At 40.1% G+C, this 21703-nt stretch overlaps 1 protein-coding gene across 20 annotated transcripts in view; it reads right to left on the bottom strand.

Moving 5' to 3' along the window:
• Positions 1-21703, bottom strand: part of Celf2 (CUGBP Elav-like family member 2) — an 810622-nt gene that overhangs the window by 57224 nt on the left and 731695 nt on the right. For 19 of the 20 annotated variants that reach the window (XM_076939443.1, XM_076939449.1, XM_076939436.1 and 16 more), the window contains 4 exons: positions 20897-20945; positions 11967-12101; positions 4118-4197; positions 198-356 (listed from right to left, as the gene is read on the bottom strand). In XM_076939443.1, coding sequence (XP_076795558.1) covers positions 198-356; positions 4118-4197; positions 11967-12101; positions 20897-20945 — 423 coding nt within the window. Of the gene's footprint in view, positions 1-197; positions 357-4117; positions 4198-11966; positions 12102-20896; positions 20946-21703 lie in introns of those variants that run through there. The other variant, XM_076939450.1, reaches the window with a different exon arrangement.

The following is a 21703-nucleotide window of genomic DNA, read 5'->3' as shown; positions in this document are numbered from 1 at the left end:
GTTAAATTAGGCACATTCTTTTGCTAGTCAATTTGACTAATAAAAACCTGCCCTAATGCTGATTTCGTAATTTCCAGGACTCAAAATGTATAGAAAGTAAAATTTTGGCACACTTATAGTAGCTTTTGACAGTTTTGGACTTGGTGTTCTGTTCCTTCATGGATCGTACACAGAGACCCATGTTCTTGGGCACTTACCGCCAGGTACTGTGGGGTAAGTCCACCCAGCCCTGTCAGGTTCCCCCAAGTGGCAGTGTTGAGCTGTTGCATCTGCTGTGCAAGCTGCTGCTGGAGGCGCCTTTGCTCTTTGTCCTTCTGAGTGTCAGCAAACTTCACCACGATAGGTGAAGAGCAGCCCTGTGGGCAGACATCGGAAAGTGAAGATGATGGTACAGCCTGAATCCCTTTGTAATGCTCAGTCATCACTGGATTTATCTTTCTTAGCTATCTTGGAGCACATGGAATGGTCTGAAATGGTTTTGGATGGTTTGATATTCCTTCTTCTCCAAGTGTACCATCAACGGATAACTCCATATACTGCCACTGGTTTCTTTAAAGGGACCTGTTGCTGAAGCCACTTGCTTTCTTGGTTTGATTATTACATTGTCTCTCCTCATTTCATGTGTCTTCCTTCAACTTCCTTCAGTATTTCCCTCAAGACAAAGACCTTATCTTTAATTAAGCTTCATGGTTTGCTTGACTTAAAGATAGCCTTGTGTTTGTGTGTCTGCCATTTCCATATACAGGTAGAGGATAAAGGGACAGAAATCATAAGTGGAATGAAAACATCTCACTCATTTTTACCATTCATTTAATTTCAGTATATATTTTCCAACACTGGAACAGTGAAAATAATTTTGACACAATAAAAGAAAGAGTGATTTCCATTTAGAACACAGATGAAGGACAGAGAGATGATAAACTGGGCACAGATCAGAGTGACTATGCACATGGTCTCAGAGGCCTCTTTTCCTCCATCCATGTTACTTCTGTTCTGTCCAAAGTCCCCAGAGCAAATCAAAAGATTCAGAAGCACATTCTATCTAGTCAGCGTGATAGATCTTAAAGGTAGGATTCTACACAGTTCCTTTTCTCTGTTAATCTCACCATTTGACGAGTCTCATTCAGTTTTAATTTCCTTTAAAAGGTAAGGAGTAAGAATAATGAGAAAGAAACGGTCAAAGGTCATCTAATAAAGTAAATTAATTTTGAGTTAGATACTATCTTTGGGAAAATATTAGCCTACTACTTCAAGCAGGATGATTCTATCCTGAGCACCTTTAAGACATCTGCTTCTTGGGAAGAACTCAGCTGAAAAGCACCCCTCTTCCCCAGCCTTCTGTCCTTGGTATGGAGCACAGAGCACATAGCACATAGCACATGCCATCACCATTCTCTTACATTCTGTGGAGCTTTTTAAAAAAGGTATTTCTACCCAAGTGATTAAACAAAATCTTATTATGTAATAATAGACTTCTCTCACAAAAGATATATTCCTATTTAAATGAACTTTTCCCTTCCATTCCCATTAGGTCATTTTTATTGTAAAAGATAGCTTGCCTGTTTTTCTTTATCACTTTAGGTAGTTACTGAGAATTTACCTATGAATTACATTAGGCTATCAAGTCTGCTAGTAAGAATGTTAAGAATGTAAGAAAAGTGAGGTAACTGTTTTAGTGTAGAAATTCTGATCAACCTATAGCTCCTGTAGGCAGAATCATGGGATAGAATGTTAAATGGCAATCAATTACATAATAATAACATTTCCATCATTAAAAAATCCAATACATTTTTATCTGCTTCATATTTCAGTACTTTACTACTTCTTAAAAGAGAGCAAAATATTCTGAACATGAAACTAACACAGAGAGGTTTTTCATGGAGAGTATTCTGCTGCTGCATCAAAGTGTTCTATGACGAATAACAACATCTTCTCATAATAGGACTTTTATTGATTTCTTATTTTTAAATATGAAAAAGGATGTAAAAGCATGAAATTAGGTAAACAGCTGTAGATTTAAAAGTGACCTGTTTAAGTCACGAGGGAAAAACAAGTGGGGATTGTGTAAAAAAAAAGGGGGGGGGGAGTAAGAGATACTATATGCATGTTTTAAAAACAAATCTTTGAACATTCACATCACTGTAAGTTAAATAATACTGTCTTGCTTAAAGATGTATACCAAAGTCCTGAAAATAATGTAATTAGTTAAAACTCAACCAAACACCTCCAGTTGTATGATTATAGTAGAACTGCATGGTATGTAATGTTCTGTTCAGAGGTCAAAATTTGTAAATGAAACTGAGGGCCCTTGGTTTAATCGTGGCTATCCAGTTTTAAAGAGGAGCATACAAACTGATCTGAAGAACACGTCCGTGACAGCCTCAGAGTGTTCTCTGCATGAAAGCCTCCCATGGTTTGGTTCATGCTCACTTCTGCCTTGTGTCCTGAGCTCTTGGGCAGTAGAGCTGAGAGACTCAGACCGTGTCAGCATTCCCTATGAACTCATGTGGAGATGGCAGCTCCTAAGTGTCAAAAGAACTTTAACACCTTATCAAAGGGGAGATCAATTTTGGTATAAATTCCTCAATTATAGGAAATAAAAAGAGCTAAGTACATATATGTAAATAAGTACATATGAGGACTGTTTTTTTAGACAGCACATTCATTTTAATGGCTAAGCTGAAAAATAGCTGGAAATCCACACATTTGGAGCAGCCTATAAGTAAAAAAAAGGCAGAACAGGAGGAATGTGACGGCAAGGCATACAAGACTGGAGTCCTGCTTATCATTTTCTACCATGTTCGATTGTCACCTGAGTGCCTTCAGGTAGGGGGTGGGATTGTCCTAAAAATGTATTGCACTGCAAGGAAAACACATTAATTATATATATATGTTAGGAATATCAAAGTCAAAATGAATGTTTAAAAGAAGACAATAGGCTTTGCAATGCTGATGTCACAACTCAAAAAAGTACAGTAAACACTTAGTGACAATGCCATGCACACCCCTTCCACCCCTTCCACCCACCTTCTGAATTAATAGAAAGAAGTTTCCCATAGAACATGACGCATAATGATCACTTAGCTCCCAGCATGCTTTGGAAGATGCAGCATTGCAAAAACAAACAAACAAACAAACAAACCAAAAATTAAAATCCCAATCACAGGGGAATTTAAAAAAAAAGAAGCTCAGTTACTATTTTTTTGCACATTAAATAAAATTGAAAAAAAATTGTTCAAATAGGAAAACACAGCTTCATGTAACAGCACAGGCCACCACCTCTGGAGAAAATCACCCACAAAGACACAGTATACGTAACACAGCAGCACATGCACTCTCAAATGATCCTATCAGACAGTACGGAGGAAGTGATGGCATGTCACTTTTGGAATGTTCTTATGCAGAATTCTGAAAGGTCAAGGCCCAAACCACAGAGTGAGCAGAGGGCGTGCCTCTTCACCTGTGGCATATTTCACATTGCTGAGTCTCCTGTTCCCCAAGTCACAACCTCTTAGGAGATTGGATTTGAGCATGGGTATTTCTTGGTTATTTACTTTTAAGTAAAGGAACCAATCTGATTATTCAGGAGACTGAAAATTACTGATAAATAGGAGAATTATTAACTTTCTTCAAAATTCTTGAGATGAAAAAACAATTCTGTTTGACTATATTAAGACTTTTAATCAGGTGATTTGTTACAGTAGGGACCTGAGGTGGAGGTTGTTTAGAATAGTCCATACCAACCCTTCTGTGGGGTATGTGTTCAATCCTCTAGGCCCTTAATGACATTTTGCCTCATATCTCAGGATCTGTGTTACTCCAATAAAGGCTCAAAAGACAGCTGCAGGGCAAGTAAAAGGTTTTGCTAAAAGTACATTTCAAGTCATTAGGGGGAAATGCAAGTGGAAAGAGAGAAGAGGGAATGAAGGAGAGACAGAGAGAGAGAGAGAGAGAGAGAGAGAGAGAGAGAGAGAGAGAGAGAGAGAGAGGTGAATATGAGTGAATGAAAAGCTTAAGTCTGTGATTGTCATGTGAACAATCCACACAGGAGAGAACTGTTTTACCATTCCCCATCATTTGCACAAAGAAAACAAAGAAAGGGCAGATGATACAGTACCTCCATGGTCTGAGACTGATGCATGGCTTTGATTGCATTCTGTGCCATTGCCCTTGTAGAAAATGTGACAAACGCACAGCCTGTGGGAAACAAGGGGACAGGGAGCAGGAAAGACAAAAAACAACAAGACAAAAGGGTTGGACGCTTGTTAAACCAACACAGTCTACGAGAACTGCCACAAGACGACACTGTTCTCAGTAGTACATAAAAATAAACAGCTTCTCTCTTTGGTTTTATCTTATTTTGTTTTTCATTCACAGTGCTGAATTGCTAATCTGACCAAAGCAGAACAATTTATTCATTAGCTTTTTTTTTTTTTTTTTTAAAGGGAACTAGGGAGCATGTAGCATATTTTTTCCCCCCACCAGGTTTGAAAGTAGCAAGAGGTAACTTGCATTTTCTAAGTAAAAAGTAGGCTACTTTATACCTTCTCTTTGGCTGGTGATCTCTACACTGACAGCATGCACACACTGTAGATAGGACTTTGTATTTCAAAATGCATCACTGAATTTTAAGAAATAAAGAATTCATTACACCAAGGGTAAATTAGCAAATACATTTCAAGAGCTCAAAATGTTAACAAATAAGAATATCTATTTCATCTTGGACAGTTAAAAACATATAAATATGAGTTGATGCTATTCAAATGTAAACGAATATACCAAATCTATTACAAAGTAGTAGTTACCAATTATTAAAACAAACTATTGCTCTGAAAAAAAAATCAACAGTGTATATGAAATAAATTATAAAAACTGTAATTTGTACAAAATTTTCATGACTTTGGAAGTTGTAACTTTATGAAAAGAATCAGAGATTTGACCTAAAGTTTAACACACACAAGACAACGTACATTTCTCTGAACATCTATTATGATATTTATAAAGCTTCCTGTGTTTATTTTATTTAGTGCTATAAAATAGCTAGCATCTATAGAGCTGGTTCCTGCTTCAGATGGCAGCACTGGCCACCATGCAGGTCACCACTTGAAGTACATGGCTCATTGCTCTTTGTACTAATAAAAACACTGCCTTGTGAAATTTACATTTTATTCATCATGTACCCTTGGGCTTCTTAGAGAAAAAGGCTGTGAAATTAATGCAGATTTAGGCTGATTTTATAATAATACCACAGCACACTAAAAGCTTAGCTAAAGCAATGCAGACTTATTTCATTTATGATCTCTAATGACTTTAAAAGTGCATTGATTTTCAGCTTCTTTAGCCTTGCACAGTTTGAACTTAGGTATCAGCGAATAATTTAGTGTTCCACTCAATTTCCTCAAAACATTATGATTATTACTACTTAAAAGATTTCCAAATGAAGCAGATCTAAACACTGAGAGGCTGAAGCTTATTGTCATTCCAGAGCAAATGCATGAAGACAGAATTTTGGCATCAGCAGTATGGGGTTGTTACCCCTGTGGCCAGTAAACAAAACAGAACATTCTACATTCAAACAACCAGCAGATTGTTTGGTTTATGTAAATTAGTCAGTCATAAATACATTTTCTTCTTTTGTCCTGCACTGTATACCTGGTGAGAATATCAAATCAATACTGCTGTAGTGCCTTTTAATCAAATAGCATTAAGAGAAAGCAGTACCTGTCCACAATCCCTAATGCACAATGGTATCCAGTCATAAAAGGAACTAAATGCATAGTTTTTGGCAACACATTATGAAAAGTTCCCAATACACAGGAAGGTCATCCCACATTCCCTTATTAGTTGAGAAGATATTAAGCAGCAAGCAATACGTCCAGCTTGGCTTGAGTCCTGAGCTGTTGCATGTAGTTCTCTGACAGACAGCAGTGACAAAGCCTACTATTTAAACATGTTGCATGTACCTTGACTTGACTGTAGCCTGTCATCCATAAAAACAATGGCCTTCTCTGCCTCAGGTGTCTAGATCACATGTCTAACAGTGAGATAGATGACAGTGCCTCCACTGGACTCCACATTGATGCTAAGGTTTGAAATTATAGCCTTAAATTTATCATCTGCTTCAAAGTAACACCTCTTTAAAATGATCATCACTGAAGTTGCAGAGGAAATAAGACTAAGAGATTTTAAATTTTCCACTTCTTGCCTTGAGACCACAATAAAGGCCAAATCACCTAGCAGAGTATGTTTGAAAGCATACAAAGTATCGACTGAACAAATCTGCTTTAATGGTCATGAAGATTGTTATATTCACTTCATTTGCTCATATATCTAACGAATGTGTGCCAAGCTGGCAGTTTTCAAATGGAGGTTAAAAAATGCATTAGAAACATGTAAAATGTCAGTAAGAATCAATAAGGCAAGTTTATCATTTATCACAATTTCACACAAGTAACTTTTAAGTAAGTGTTGTGAGAAAGATAAAGCAATTAGTAGGCATAACAAAACCTGTATCAACTTGAACCATTGCCCTCTCCACCCAAACAGTGCTTTTAATTTAACAATCCTAACCAATTCAAAAAAGTGACCTGACAAATGTGATGATTTCTTTAACTTTTTATTCTATTGGTAGTGTGCAGGAAAAGAGAGAAGCTGTCTCCTCAGGGGCTCCTGTCAAGTTCTTTCCTGTGTGCTGTGCTTTATTAGTTAGGAGGAAAATATTGTGTCATTTAAAAAGTGGGAATGCATAGTGAAAAATTTTACTCTGGATGTAGTTAAGCAACTTAGGAGCAACTGGGTTTGGATAGTAACGCTTGTTAACCTTTGTAATTTCTCTGTATCAAAAGAGGTTGTGGTAGTTATATTGGATATATTCTAATTTATTTTCAACGCAAGTACAAACATGGTAGTAGCTCCAGTCCCCAGGTCTCTGATGTGTGACTTTTCATTAACACAGGCTCATAAGAGCTCCACTATTTAAACTGGCCACGGCTTTTTCTAAGCTGAGGCAGAAGGCTTTCCAGTGGGCAGAAGTACCTTCGTTTTAACTGGTCCTTTCTTCTGCATGAAGTGGCACTGACTGAGTCCTGACAGGACAGTACCTTAACTATTTAGGACTATAAATCATCAGCCCTTAACTATTTAAGACTGTAAATGCACCATCTTGGCAACTAGTCCTCTGACAACTGACCTTAATGCTGGAGAACTCAGACTGGAGGAAAAAAGATATATATATTTTTTCATTTTTGGTATATGCATTTTTGATATATGCATATCACTGTTTTAAACCTACCAAATACATATAAAAGAAAAATTTCTTTTGCAGCTAACCTGTAGTTACTTGCAATTATTGTTTCCCCTTTGAGTCAGAGATTACTAATAGGAATGAGGAATGGAATTTTTCTTATTTCAGTGAGACTGCCTTCTTGCTGCTAAAACAGATAGATGACGGACTGGGGAAAGGTTTCACAAGTGATTTCCTCCTACAGACAGGATCTAAGGAAAGCTCAAAGACCAGTCATAGAGGGTGGGGTGCTTGGACTATATTTATCACACTTGCCATTTCAATAAAAGGGCACCCCCCCCCATTTCTTTTCTTTTTCCAAGACGGGGTTTGTCTGTGTAGCTCTGGCTGTCCTGGAACCTGCTCTATGGATGAGGCTGGCCTTGAACTCAAGAGATCTGCCAGCTTCTGCCTCCCATGTGCTGGGATTAAAAGTGTGTACCACCCCTGCCCACTGATTGATAGGGGTCAAGAAAATGTTATAGAATTAGATGAATTCTTGCTCCACAATTTAAAAAACCAAAACCCAAACCCAAGGAAACCCCAAAATTAGAAGTATGAAGGATGCCAGGGTCTCTTGTTCTTTTGCCTCTTTCAAAGAGGCACAGAGCTTGCTGTATCTCAAATAGAAGAAACATGATTTAAGTTACTGTACAGCATTAAGGAGGCATCAAACTATGAGAAGGTTACTTACAAATTAATCATCACCTAACAGAGATATTAATATAGCCAATTCTTGCTGTATCTTTTTAGCACTGGCAGGAATGATCAAACAAACAGTACAGCATAATACTTGGGCACATGCATTAGTAATCTAATATATCAGTGTTGGGTTAGGATATTGAAAACTGGCATTAAAACACCAACCATTCATTTATGGCATCTGAATTTGGGTACAAACTAGGACCCACTTAGCAGCTGGGAAGATCTCATCACTTAGATGGGCTAGAAGACTATTTTGAACAAGATGACATAATGTAGTCAGTATTCCAAGAAACATGTGATGAAAGTTTCCAATGCAGATGAATATTTAGGTACTGGGTGGACAAAACTAAACTGATCAAGACAGTCTAGTCCACACACCTGTACTGAATACTCAAAGTTAATAGACTGCTTGAATACAAACAAGGAACAAACAAGGACTTAACTGCTAAGCCCAGTCTGTGCTCTTCCCTGAAAACATTCATTTGCCAAGGGTTTAGGCAAGGGAATGTTGGAACACAGCTGGAATACTCTTAGACAAGGAGAAAGAAAGTTACCTTAAATGGAAGTGAAAATTCTACAACAGTTTGTGGGAAAGAAAAATGAAATGAACTTTTCCACTGACTCCAAGTATACTCAATTGTTATTGTGCACAGAATCTCATAGGTTAGATTTCAATAACCTTTGTGACTGTATGTATCAGTGAGAGCATGTTTATTTAAGTTCAACATCCTAAAGTAACACTGTTAAATATGTACATTTGGTGTGGAAGCCTCAAGCTTGCTTTTAAGCACAAATGTCTCATCGGAAATGGCACAGATGGGTTGTGTGGCCTACTTGTTTTCTCCTGGAGAGCTGTCAGGTGCCTGACAGGTGCAGCTGTACTTGCACAGTGGTGTAACTATTGATATGAAGCTGTCTGAAAGTGATGAGCAACATGCTTTCAAACACAGCGTCAGCAGAATGAGTGACTGTCCCTGGCGGAGGAAAGGCCTTAGATTTGGGCATACTGCCCTTTGTATGGATGATACAGAATATTTGCTAGGTAGATCTGTGTGAGAGGCAAGTGCTAGGTTCTTTCCATATAGTTAAAACTGTTTCCCTGTTTCCTGAGTGTCTGTCCAGAGACGTGGACCAGTGACAGTGAGGTTTTTGTTGCTTTTGTTCTCCCCATCCTCCAAGGATAATGGCTCTGATACAAAGTATAAATAGGCCTTGATAGGTACTCTGTGAGTCCAGGCAGCTTTCAGGCCTCTATGCTGATGGGTGGTGTTCCAAGTCAACATGTCTGGGGAACTGCAGCAGTGCCCTGACAGCAGTGAAATGTGTGTCCTGCTTCTCTCCCACACTTACTGTCTGAATGAGTGCATAGAGACTGTGAGTGTGAAGCTGTGCTAGCTTCCTGCCTTCCCGATGCTTGGCTTGGCCAGCTAGGAAGTGACCCTCTGACCCACTGTCTCTGCTGTGCAGGGAAGGAAAGTGTGTTGAAACTTCTCTTTGGGAGGAATCCAAATGGCTAATGTGGCAGAGGAGGAGTGATGGGGGAGGCCTACCTGCTATTTTTAGCTGAAATGTGTAAACTCAGAAAAAAGGTAAGTGGTCAACCCCCCAACTGCAACTTACCTTTGTCATCATTAACTGTCTAACAAAGAAACATTCTTATGAATAGTGTATACCCTGGTTTATAGAATGTCCTCTTCAGAGCAGCATGCTTTCATTTCACTTGATTTTCATTTATTATTATTTTTTCAGCAGCTGAGCTAGCAACAGACACTGAGGGAAAAATGCTGAGTGTCTTTCATCTGAAGTATCACTAATGGGAGACATTTACTAATATTCCATTGAAAACTGAAATTCTTTAATGAGAATAAAATAGTACCATGAGAGAGAATTATTCTTTTATCAAATATAGTGATTCAGGAGCAGGCCTCTGTGGCCAGAAGTCCCTAGGTCCTACTAATTGAAAAATGTACCCTGTCTTTGTATTTCAGAATGAATGGTTATAAATGAGTATTTTCTTTTTTCTAAGAGGGAATTTTCATCAGTTCTTCAGAATTACTTTTCTGTTTAAAATGGGGTGGGGTGGTATTCTCTTCTGTACTTTGAGCATATTCATTTACGACAACAAAGAGCAAGGCTCCTATAGCTTATTAGAGGAGCCGGTTACTTCTAGGGCCATGTGCTGGTTAATCAGCCAAACAGCAGAGCAAAGTGGCCAAGCTCTCCTATTGGGTAGTGACTGTTCTGCTCTTTCCCATGAACACTAATATAAACATAAAGATACCTGAAATGTTTCAACACGCTTTCCTTCCCTTTATGGCAGAGGCAGTGGGTCAGAGGGTCACTTCCTAGCTGGCCAAGCCAAACATTGGGAAGGCAGGAAGCTAGCACACAGCTTCACACTACAGTCTCTATGTGCCCATCCAGACAGTAAGTGTGGGAGAGAAGCAGTAACTGGGTACTAATGCTGCCCTGGGAGAGAAGTGGGACACACATTTCACTGCTGTCAGCTTCTGAATGGGTAAGCTAAGAGACAGAAATAGTAAAATAAATTGACTAAGGTTAGAAATTCTGGGACTGGAAGTTAAGTCTTACTGACTCCCAACTATAAATTTCACTCTAATTTAAAGGTACTTCTTTCCCTGCCTCCCTCTCTCCCTCCCTCCCTGCCTCTCTGGCCTCCTCCTCTCTTTTTCTGTTATATCTTCAGGCTCTCTGTATGCCTTGTCTCAGTTACTAAGTCTGTTGTTCAAGAGTCACATTCAATATCTTCTTCAGCATTGACGTTAGGCTTAGATAACAAGTGTTTCTGAGGTGACAGAATGAATGACTTGTGGCTTCACAGTGCCTCCTGCCCCCAGAACCACCTTCAGAGATACAGGGATCAAGAGCTGGTGCCATTCTATCCCCTAGTTCTCCTGATGGCCTCCACTGGGAACTCTGGAGGTGGATGTGGGTGGAACATTTGTCCTCTGAGATTTTAGTTCTAGGAGCTGACAACATGAAGCTTTATGTCTAAGAGTAGAAAGAAAAACCTTCCTCTCAGGTTTTGATTAGGTGAGACAGGTGAGAATGACCATTGTGACATCTATGTTTGCCATTTCCTTCAGTGTATGGTCAACACCAGAGCTGGCCCAGAACCAGAGCGTGAGGATGAGCACTGGGCTTAGTTAGTCCCATGGGAACTGCACTGTAAATGAAGATCTATGAACTGAAGTGTTTGACAACACGCCTCCTCTTTGGATTGACTTGGAAAAGTACAGTGAGATAATTATTGATGCATACTGTCAACCTTCTTGTAGTTTAAGGAGGGAGGTGTGTGGTCTTGCTGAGGAGGAGGAGGGTCTGGAAAGAGAGAGGTGACCCCCCTGATTCCTACAGTGGCTTACAAAACTGTAGCACTCCTCAGGGCTCTAAACACACCTTTTGCTTCTATTGTGGCAAAAGTAGAGTCTACAGTTTTCTTGATGTCAAAATCATTTTTCTATCATGTACAGGGCAGGTCTGGGGACTAGAGGCTTGACGGGGCAGAACAGCTCCTGTGAGGTGCTGTATCTGTTCTGCACTCATGAGTATGACACTCTTTCTAGGCAAAATCTCATAAAGATATGAGGACCATATCTTTAACACCCATTCAGGCAAGCAGAGAAAAGTCTGGTCATCTATTTTCATCTCCCACCTTCCCTCCTTTGTTGCCCAAATCCGCTCAGTTTGAGGATGAAAGGGGGGGTAAAGATGTAGGTCAGCCTGCCAGCATTCCATGCGACCTGGGCTAATATGCTGGCACTCAGACCTTTCACCTGGAGAAGATGATCACTTTGGTTACAGAGAAAAGTTCAGGTTGGATAACTTGATCACATGAGATGTACTGCAAGCTGACCCCTGCTGGATGTGATGCCTACGATGCCTACATCTCCCTTGACTGTGACACTGAGTTCCAATTAGCACCTAAGGAAAGAGACTTTACAGAGAGCACACTCACCTCGACTCAGCCCATCAGGGCCCCGGAGAATCCGGCACTCTTCTATCTGACCGAATGGAGAGAACATCACTCTGATATCATTCTCGTTACATTTCTTGGAAACCATTCCTATGAACAATTTTCGGTCTTCCACAGCTAGGAGATAAAATAACAAACCAACAAAGGCCATGGCATCTTTTTTTTTCTTGTAACCAATCAATTGTTACCACATCAAGCTAGGCTTGTCCATGTGAGAATGAATGCTAACTGCACACCTGTATCTGTCCCCCCTTATTCCTGCACACCCCATTCTCGCCTCTTTTCCACTCTGAACTCAAGAACAAGTAGAAGTTCATTCTAGAGGAGAGGAGAAAGTTGTTGTTTCTTGAGAATCATCTCTGGTAGGGCAAACCCAAACAAGAGCAAGGAGAAATATCTATCTATCTATCTATCTATCTATCTATCTATCTATCTATCTATCTATCTATCATCTATCTATCTTATATGGCCAAATTACAACTGATTTCAGGACAGTGCATGCAGCCTTTCTAGGAGCTAGGCCCTTGTAAAAGATGTCTGAGGTGCTCTAGAGATAAGACCCACTTATCTTCCTGCTTCACTTTATCTATTTCTCAGAATTAAAAATTGTGGGTCAGGGAGGAGAGAGATAGCCATAGCAGAGTACTGTGTTAGGCTTTGTACAGCCAGTGTGTGCACAGCCTCTGTTACTGAGTCTGTTCCATCATCAGTGTGTGCACAGCCTCTGTTACTGAGTCTGTACCATCATCAGTGTGTGCACAGCCTCTGTTACTGAGTCTGTACCATCATCAGTGTATGCACAGCCTCTGTTACTGAGTCTACACTGTCATCAATGTGTGCACAGCTTCTGTTACTGAGTCTATACCATCATCTTGCCATTGATAGTTACTTAGGTTTCTTTTAGTCTTTATAGGGCAGGTCTCATTTCCATGTAAACAGTAATTATTTATGCAGATTTTTTTGGGTGCTGGTTCACTGGAACTCAAGTTGAGGTATGGATCAGAGCCCTTTAGGACTGGCACAGTTCCTTGTAGCACTGCTGCCACTCAGTGATTTCCTCTGAAGCAACACTGACCCCAAATCCCATGTCTGTGCTGCCCCATATACAGCCAGTGCCATGTGCATGACTTTGCTGAACACTTAAAAGGTCTAGTATGATGGGAAACAGACTTTTTAATGCTATCTCACTTTAATTTAAAAATTTAAAGCCCTTCGTATCTATTATATTGGTAACTGCAGCTCTGAAGAACCTAAATTAAGCAGCTAAATGTTCTTTGTTATAGAATTCCAGGTAATAAGAAAAGGACATATTCTATCTGTCTGTACATCAGATTTCTGAGTCCGTAAGAAAGAAAGCAACTTTCCTAGGGTCATTCAGGAAGTATGTGGTCTGATGTGGACACAACCCACTTTCCTACCCCAACCCAGTGTTCTTGTTCCTTACTGATTCTTCCAAGCTAGAGGAGGTAGATGAGCCTTAAAGGCACAAGGAATGGTCATGACTAAGGGACTCTACTCTCTGTTTTAGTATTGTCATTGATTTGAAACATAACCCTGAGAACCATCTCACTGTTGTCAGCTAAGCTTCCGTTTCTTTCTTGTTCCTTAGCACTGCAGAGGAGGTAATGTGCTTCAGGCTTCATTCAGGTTTCAGTTAGCTGAAACACTGGGGTTCCAGAGCAGTGTGCATAAATGCCCCCTCTTATACCCTCTTATACTGTACTTTCTGACAACTCAAGAGGTCTAGGGATCTTTTAATGTTCTCCTGAGATGCAACTTGGGAAATAAAGGCAGAATCTGGAGAGACCTGTAGTGGAGTGGGGAAAGATGGTACATGTTCATGTGTAAGGGACAAAGTCAGGAACATACTGGTACATCTGAAAAAGGAAAAAAAAATCTTATGATCAGAGGATGGACTCAGTGAATAAGGAAAGTGATAGATTTAAAGGTCACTAGATAGGCTATTTATTTGGATTTTTTATTTGGATACAAAAAGTTCAAGTGTACTGTTCTTTTTATACCTTTGGAAGACATGAAATGCCAGTGATCTACTGTGAATTAGCAAAAACCTAGTGATCCAGGGCACACAGCTTCAGCAACCTCAGATCTCTTAACAAGGAGTCTTTATAGCCTCCTGACCGGTATGATTATAGGCTACCTATGAGCTGGCCCCTGAATATGGAGGGCAGTGGGCAGCAGACCCTGTGAGGACATGGCACCCCTATGATGGAGATGGAGAATGGATGGAGAAGGAAAGGCAAAACTGCTAGTCTCCAATTATTACTATTTTCTGCAGGACTCCTATGCCTACCAAACTGTGGCTGGCAGCTGAATGAAAAAAAAAAATCCTGTCATATTTCTTACCTTGAAGAAACTTGCTTTAGTTCTTTAAAATAAAAGCAGAATTTAAAATTTTTATTTGGTTTCTAATTTCACTACCAAACTTGTAATTACAGGGCTTAGCTAAAACAATTTGTACATTCTGAGTTCCAGGGTAGTATTATAGTAAATATACATGCAGATACTGAGTAAGCTAAAATATGACGACTCCCTGCCTAAAATGAGTACTCTGAAAATGGAAATCACTTAAGAGAAGATGCTGACTTCTGGGTACCACTAAGAATAAACTCAACCAGATTTCAAGGAGGAAGACAACTATTCTTTAAAATACCATTAGCTAAGAAAAGAGGGGAGGGGCCTCTGCATGCTAGTAAAATGTTCATTTCCTTTTCCCTGTGTGAGGCTCATATTTAACTTTTAATCAGTGAGATTATGGATTGCTTAAATCAATCTGTGGTATCCAGGGTAGTCTGGCAGGTGTTTTAGGGGAATTTAAAAACAAAAGTAAGCTCCCTTGTCTTTGGGGCAAAAACATTTTCCCCAAGGACACTAGCAAACTGAACAGGAACTGACTCTCACATAAGAAGTGCTGCACAGACAAGCTCCCTACTTCATAGATGACAACAACAGAACCACAGGCCTCAAGCTCAGTGTTCAAGAAAACATCTCCTCTCATGGGATAATGAGAAAGGGTTAATGTTTTGAATAAAAGGGTAACTTCTTCAAGTTAGAGGTCTAGAAACTTCATTTTTAAAACATCCCTAATTGTAAGTCTGTGCTAACACCCTGGTATACAATCTGTCAAAGTCACACCTGGATTTGGGGCTGCTTGAATTAATTAACAACTTTCCAATGTGTTGGTGCTAACATATGGCATTTAATTACTGCCTCCAAATCTGTAAGTGGTTCCACTTTGAATTTCAAAATTATCTTTCCATCTTCTAGTAAATCAGAAAGTGACTGTATGAAAATACCGAGTGATTCCTATTTTTAATGGTGGCTTTGATGGTTTTCACCTTCCCAAGAAAATAGTTACCATTACTTTGGCTAGCTCTAAGCTTGACAAAAAGATATAGCAGTTTCAGAGGCCTTGAGAAAAGGACAGGTCTTGAGTAGTATTTCTGGATTTTAGGTCCCTCAACACACTATAAGGTTGAATGGTTAAAACAGAAGGTGTTCTATGTTCTTTCTATAGAGCATCTTCCTTGAAATCAGAAGCATGTCAACAATCAATACTGGTTGTAGCCAATGAGAGCCAAGCACAGCAAGCACTTTCTAATTCATAGGAAGGGGACTGAAAGCTGACTGAAGGGGGAAAGCTGGATGGTACAGAAAAATATACGGTATATTGAATGGAAGAAAGTAACTGTGCTTCCACCAGTTAACGCCAGCCCTCTTATCCATAACTCCTCAGACAACCATACGATCGCTCAGTTTTCTTTCTTTTTTTTAAAGTTAAAATTTTTATTGGAGCTTCATGATATATTCAATAGTAACAAAAGCATACATTTCTATATTAAAAACAACATTTGAGGGGCTGGAGAGATGGCTTAGATATTAAGAGCACTTGCTGCTCTGCCAGAAAATGGAAATTTGCTTCCCAGTTTCCCCTCCACAAATCCCCTATCCCATTCCCCCTCCTCCCTGCTTCTATGAGGGTGCTCCCCCACCCACCACCCACTCCCACCTCACTGCCCTGGCATTCCCCTACACTGGGGCATCGAGTCTCCATGTGTATGTACTCTTTGGTTGGTGGTTTAGTCCTTGGGAGCTCTGGAGGATGCTGATTTAATTACAGCTTTTGAAGGGTGGTGTGTTATAGGAAGCCTTACAGGTTTAGGAAGCCCATGGTGCTGGAATTCACTTGTCCATAACTAAATGATCTTGATTAGCAGTCCTTGATAAGAAAATAGAAAATTTCAAAATCTGAGCACACAGATGATGAAGACAGCACCTCTTTAGCTGTGATGAGTCCTTTGTGCTGTACATGAATGTCAGCAAGCTCAATACAAGTGCAATTACAGCTCGGCATACTTCTTTCACTGTTAGCAGCAGTCAGAGTCTGAACCAAGGGCATCTCCATGTTCTTTATGCTTCTGAAGCTAGGCTTACCTGTCAGAAATGCCATGAGGCATCAGAAAAGGCTGCAACACTTATGCGTTAGAAAAGTGTGCATTTCTTCTGATTCCTAAGTTAGTCCAAAGGGAACTGTAAGCTGTTCATATCTATGCAAGACAAAGTTCCATTTGAACTCCCATGACAGAGTTCTTGAAATATAATTGTAAGTCTGCTTTCATGTTTTTGACTTTTCTAATCAAAAATTTAGAAAATAAAGGCAAAAGGAGAGCTCACCCTATGAGCAGGTTTGTGGGTTCTCAGTCTGAGTATAGGCCTATACTGTATGTGGACAGTACAGTGTGACAGGCCAGGGCCATTTAGAAGGCAACAAAATGTTTCAGTTTGTGAACCATGCTGCTAATTTACCATTAGCATAACACAGCAAACAGTATTTCTAGTGTGTTAGGTATTACGCTAAGCTCTTCTTCGTGGTGGTCTGTTTGATAAATGTCTCCCATAGGCTCATGCATCTGAACACTTGGCACTTTTGGAGAAGGTTATGGAACTTTTCGGACATGAGCCTTACTGGAGGAAGTATGTTACTAGAGGTGAGCTCTGAAGAGTTTCTGCAGCTTCATCTCACTTCAGGTCACTGTTTCCTATGTGTGCTGGAGGTCTTTAGATGTGATCTCTTAGCTTCCTGCTCTGGTCTCACACCACCATGCATCCCCTGAAACTATAAGCCCAAATAAACCCTTTCATCCTTAAGTTGCCTTTAGTTATGATATTTTTTTTTTCAGAGCAACAGAAAAGTAAGCAACATAGAAATTGGTACCAGAGAGTAGGGTTGTTTTTGAGAGGAACCTGGGCATGTTGCTTTTTGGAGTGATGTGGAAGACTTTCAAAGTTCGGACTAGAAAAGTAGTTAAATGTTGTATGTTCTAATGGGACTGTGAAGCCAAATGCTGAGACAAGTAAAGACCTGGCTCAAGAGGCTTCACAGGCAAATAAGGACTTTATTAGCAACACAGCTACAGACCGTTTCTGTGATATTTTGGCAAAGAATCTGGCTGCTTTCTGCCTATCTCCTGAGAATTTATGTGAGGCTAAATTAAAAAGAAATGAACTGCTAGGTGTTTAATCCCAGCATTTAGAAGGCAGATGTATCTCTGTGAGTTGGAAGCCAGCCTGGTCTATGTAGTGAATTTCAGAACAACCAGGAGTGGACAGAGAGACTCTGTCTCCACACAGACAGACAGACAGACAAACAAACAAACAAACAAATGCATGCCTAATTTCTTTGGTAGAAAAAATGTCAAATCAGTACAATGTTGAATCTTTGGCATGGCAACTACTAATAACTCTTATGTAGGCCTACAATGAAAAAAGAGCAAATGGGGTAGAAAGAAAGAAAAAAATGTATAGCTTGGATAGAAACAGAACACTAGGAAGCTGCATGTTTCAGCTAAGGCATGTGCTAAAAGAAAGATTGTGATTGTTACAGAGAATAAGGCCATGAAAGAGAGGCCTCCTGCTCTGCACTGGAACACTAAGGATGATCTCAGGAAAGACTCCACCCTGCTAAGATTCCAGCTTGGGAAAGGAGAAAGCCCAAGGGTTGCTTGCCCATAGGCAGCAATTGCTTCAACACAGAAAAGATCCTGATAATGCAGTAAGATGGGACAAAGGTCTGTCTGGCAGTTACCTTGGCAGTTAATCCTGATAGTCCTGGCTTTGAAGGCATGAAAGATTTAGGAGGGAGGGGGTCATGCATTCTTTCTCCATAGTTTTAGAGAGCAACTGAGGCCAGGTAACATGTGGAGTCTGTGAGAAGGCCATGAGAGGCCATTGCATGAAGGGAAGTCTGGTTGTAATGAAGACTAAAAGATGTTGGGGATGTCAGAGCCACGAGACATCTCCCAAGCAGAGGTGAATATAAGGGGAAGAATCATTTCACAAAGAGATGTATGTTACAGCCAGCAAGGCTGGAAGGCTTGGACACCTAAGCCATTTCAACCTAAAGCCCGTAGGTACTGTACACGGAGCTGTAGCAGCTGGTATTTTCCCTGATGTGTTTTAGTCTTGCTTTGATCTAGTATTTCCTTACTATGTTCCCCCTCCTCCCTTTTGGAATTTTCTTTGTTTATGTTGGAAGTATGTAATTTACTTTTTGGTTTTACAGGGTGGTCACAGTTAAGTGATCGCCTTCAAAACAGATTTTGAACTTCTGAGTAAGGTTGAAACTTGAAGAGCTACAAGGACTTGTGAATTTGGACTAAATACATTTTATATCATGCGATGGCCATGAACCTTTGAGGGCCAGGGAACTGAATGTGGTGATGTGAGTACAAAAAGCCCCTGTAGGCTCATTCATTTGATTATTTGGTACATGTTGAAGCCTGCTTATCTACTGCCCTGTACAATTCCCTCAAAAGGGGCATTTAAAGATGCTTTTTATTGTAGTAATAAGGACACGCAAATCATCCTTGGCTTTTGAGATCATGAAAAATTTGGAGCAAATAGTTTGGTCTGCCGTAGTTTTAGCCTTAAACCAAATACTGCGTCCAGAGCTGACACTGGAGAAGAAAAGCAGTGCAACGCTGAGAACTCTTGGCAGAAAAGGGTTTGTCTATTTGGTTATATACACCAACGGTAGACAATACAAAGAAGAAAATAGACTATATTTCAATACTTGGACATTTCAGGTCCTATGTGTTCACCTCAAATATATGATTTGTATGTTTATAAATACAACCAAAAGCTAAAAAAATAAGACAGACCCCTTTCCAACAGACTTTCATTCCATGACTTTTGCTCTGATATAATTCAGAGAAGTTTGGAGCCAAAGGATAGGTAGAACATCTCTTTGGTGGTTCTAAGTTCCATGAAGACATAAACTGACAGGATTTGTCCATGACTCATCTGTTTTCTACTAAAGGTAGAAGCGTATATGGGAATGTCTGGGGCAGAGGAAGGTATGCTCAGCAAAGAATGCTACACAGCCTAGGCATGCCTCTGGGAGGTAATAATGAATACTCTAATAAGTGTTCTGTCATCTGGGCTGTGGTGGTGCAAGCCTCTAATCCCAGGACTTGGGAGGCAGAGGCTGACAGATCTCTGAGTTTGGTCTATAGAGCCAGCTTGGTCTATAGAGCAAGTTCCAGGACAGCCATCATTTACAAAGACTGTGTCAATCATCTTATTCTGAGACTCAAGAAGAAACAAAAAGCCAAGCCTTAAGGTAGTTATCACTATTCCTATTTTATGAATGAGCAGATGCAAATTTCCATGTTTAAGGACTATAATTAGGTATCAAGTCATTAAAATGATTGTCAGGGTCATAGTCTTTTCTTTTTCAGATTTACTGTTGTAATGGCATCCCCTAGACATCTCTTTCTTGGTACACAGTAAATAATAAATGAGTAACGAAGGAAGGAAGGAAGGACAGATGGACTGACTGACTGAGTTTGATCATGGTCTCACAAAAAGTAGTGGTAGACTTTTGGAAGTTTCTTGTGATAACACCACTGTTTACAGTAAAACAGTACAGGGAAGAAGGCTTGGCAGTTACGGGAAGTAAGGAAGTAGGAGAAAAGCAACAGCATCTGCTCAGAAAGAGGAGAAGTGACAGAGAATAAACCCTGCTCTGACAAACCAGTACTGGCAGCCCTTGTGACACCTTGGGCATTTTCTTTCAAACTTTTCAGTCTGTGAAGAAGCCAGAGAATGGGATGCACTGCAATTAGCAATAAAATACCTCGTGGAGAGACTTAGAGCCCAATCATAATTTACATTTGCAGATATATAGATCTCTAAGTGCATGGCTTCTGCCCTGATTACTAATTAATGAGGTGCAAAGCTGCCTGCTGGAAGGAAACAGGGTTGATTATGTCAGTCTTGGGGGACAGAGGAGCTCCGTGGTCCAGAAAGGTAGATGGTTCTTCTGAATTTACATTTTAGAAAAATTAAAAGAACAAAACCGGGACAGGAGGCTTGTAGAGATGGGAGCAAAAACTTGATAAAAAATATGGACTATCAACTCTAAGTGCCTTGAAGAGGCAATCTCAATTTTATTATAGATCTCAAATACACATTTTTCTGCAACTGTATGTTCATTTAATCACCAGACTTAATTCTGAATGGATTCCGATGCAAATGTACTGGTATAGTTTAGAGAAGAATATAATAAGACAAAGAGGAGCAATGAGAAACAAAAAGTGGTAGCCTGTTCTTCATGGGCTACTTACTTTCCACTCATGTTCTTCCTACCCATCAGGCATTTCCTGTGTTGTACCAGGAGTAGACCAGTATTAGCCAGATCCCACAAGGCCATCACATAGGACAAGCCCTAAGTAGAAGGCCATAGAAAACCATTCCTTGTCACCATATATGCTAAGTTACCAGAGCTGTCCACCTCCAGAGGGAAACAACAGCTAGGGCTGGCTCCCCCTCCCCCACCTGAAGTAATCTAAAGGAGCAGGCACTATTCAATCAGACAGTTGGTCGCCACCTACCGTTTGACTTTTCACTATCTGCAGGTTTCATCTGAATGGGATGATGCATCTAAAAATATAAAAGTGAGAAAGTAAAGGCAGATTGAACAACTGTAAAACCAGTTTCAGAAATGTGATACTATTCAAGTACTGCTATAATTACAAGGATACATCATTAATAACATGGCCTTTAAGGGGTGATATTACCTTAGTTTGTTTCCTGAGTTTTATATTCAGGAACCTAACCTTCAAGCCAGGGTACAGTGGAATAGCACTTAAGAGCTTGAGCCTTGGAATCTGAAACCTGGCTTTGCCGTTAAATTTAACCTCCACCTTTATATTCTAGGTAACTCTAGCTCTGAAATCTGTTACAGCTATGTAGCCTGGGCTAGTGTGAGCTCTCTAGTGTAGTCTCCTCACCTGCAATGGTATTAGGTAACACCTGCAGAGCAGGGCCATGAGGGTTAAGTGAGAGCACACATGTAAACTGCTTAATGCATGAGCAGAGCCAAAGATGCGCTGAGGAAGTTAGAATTATGGCTGTGCTACTTAAATGATAACATTTCTGTTGTCTGCTACCTACTCTGTTTGCTTTTTGGGTTTATCTCAGGTCTCAACAGAAATGATTCAAGGCTCTTCAAATGGCTTGATTTAGGTACCACTAAATAATACAGAGCCACTGGGATACAGGAGGGAAAGGCAAGAGCAAGGGAGGGAGAGAGGCACGAGCCTTATGATTATAGTTAGCACATATGCAGGAATACAGAGACAAATGAGGCTGAGATCCGAACCATGGCAGACCTCGATGCTCCATGGTTCGTTATACAA

This window comes from Arvicanthis niloticus, chromosome 8, assembly GCF_011762505.2.
Source record: "Arvicanthis niloticus isolate mArvNil1 chromosome 8, mArvNil1.pat.X, whole genome shotgun sequence".
NCBI lineage: Eukaryota > Metazoa > Chordata > Mammalia > Rodentia > Muridae > Arvicanthis > Arvicanthis niloticus.
The sequence above is the reverse complement of the archived record's forward strand: the minus strand, read 5'-3'. Positions and strand labels throughout refer to the sequence as shown.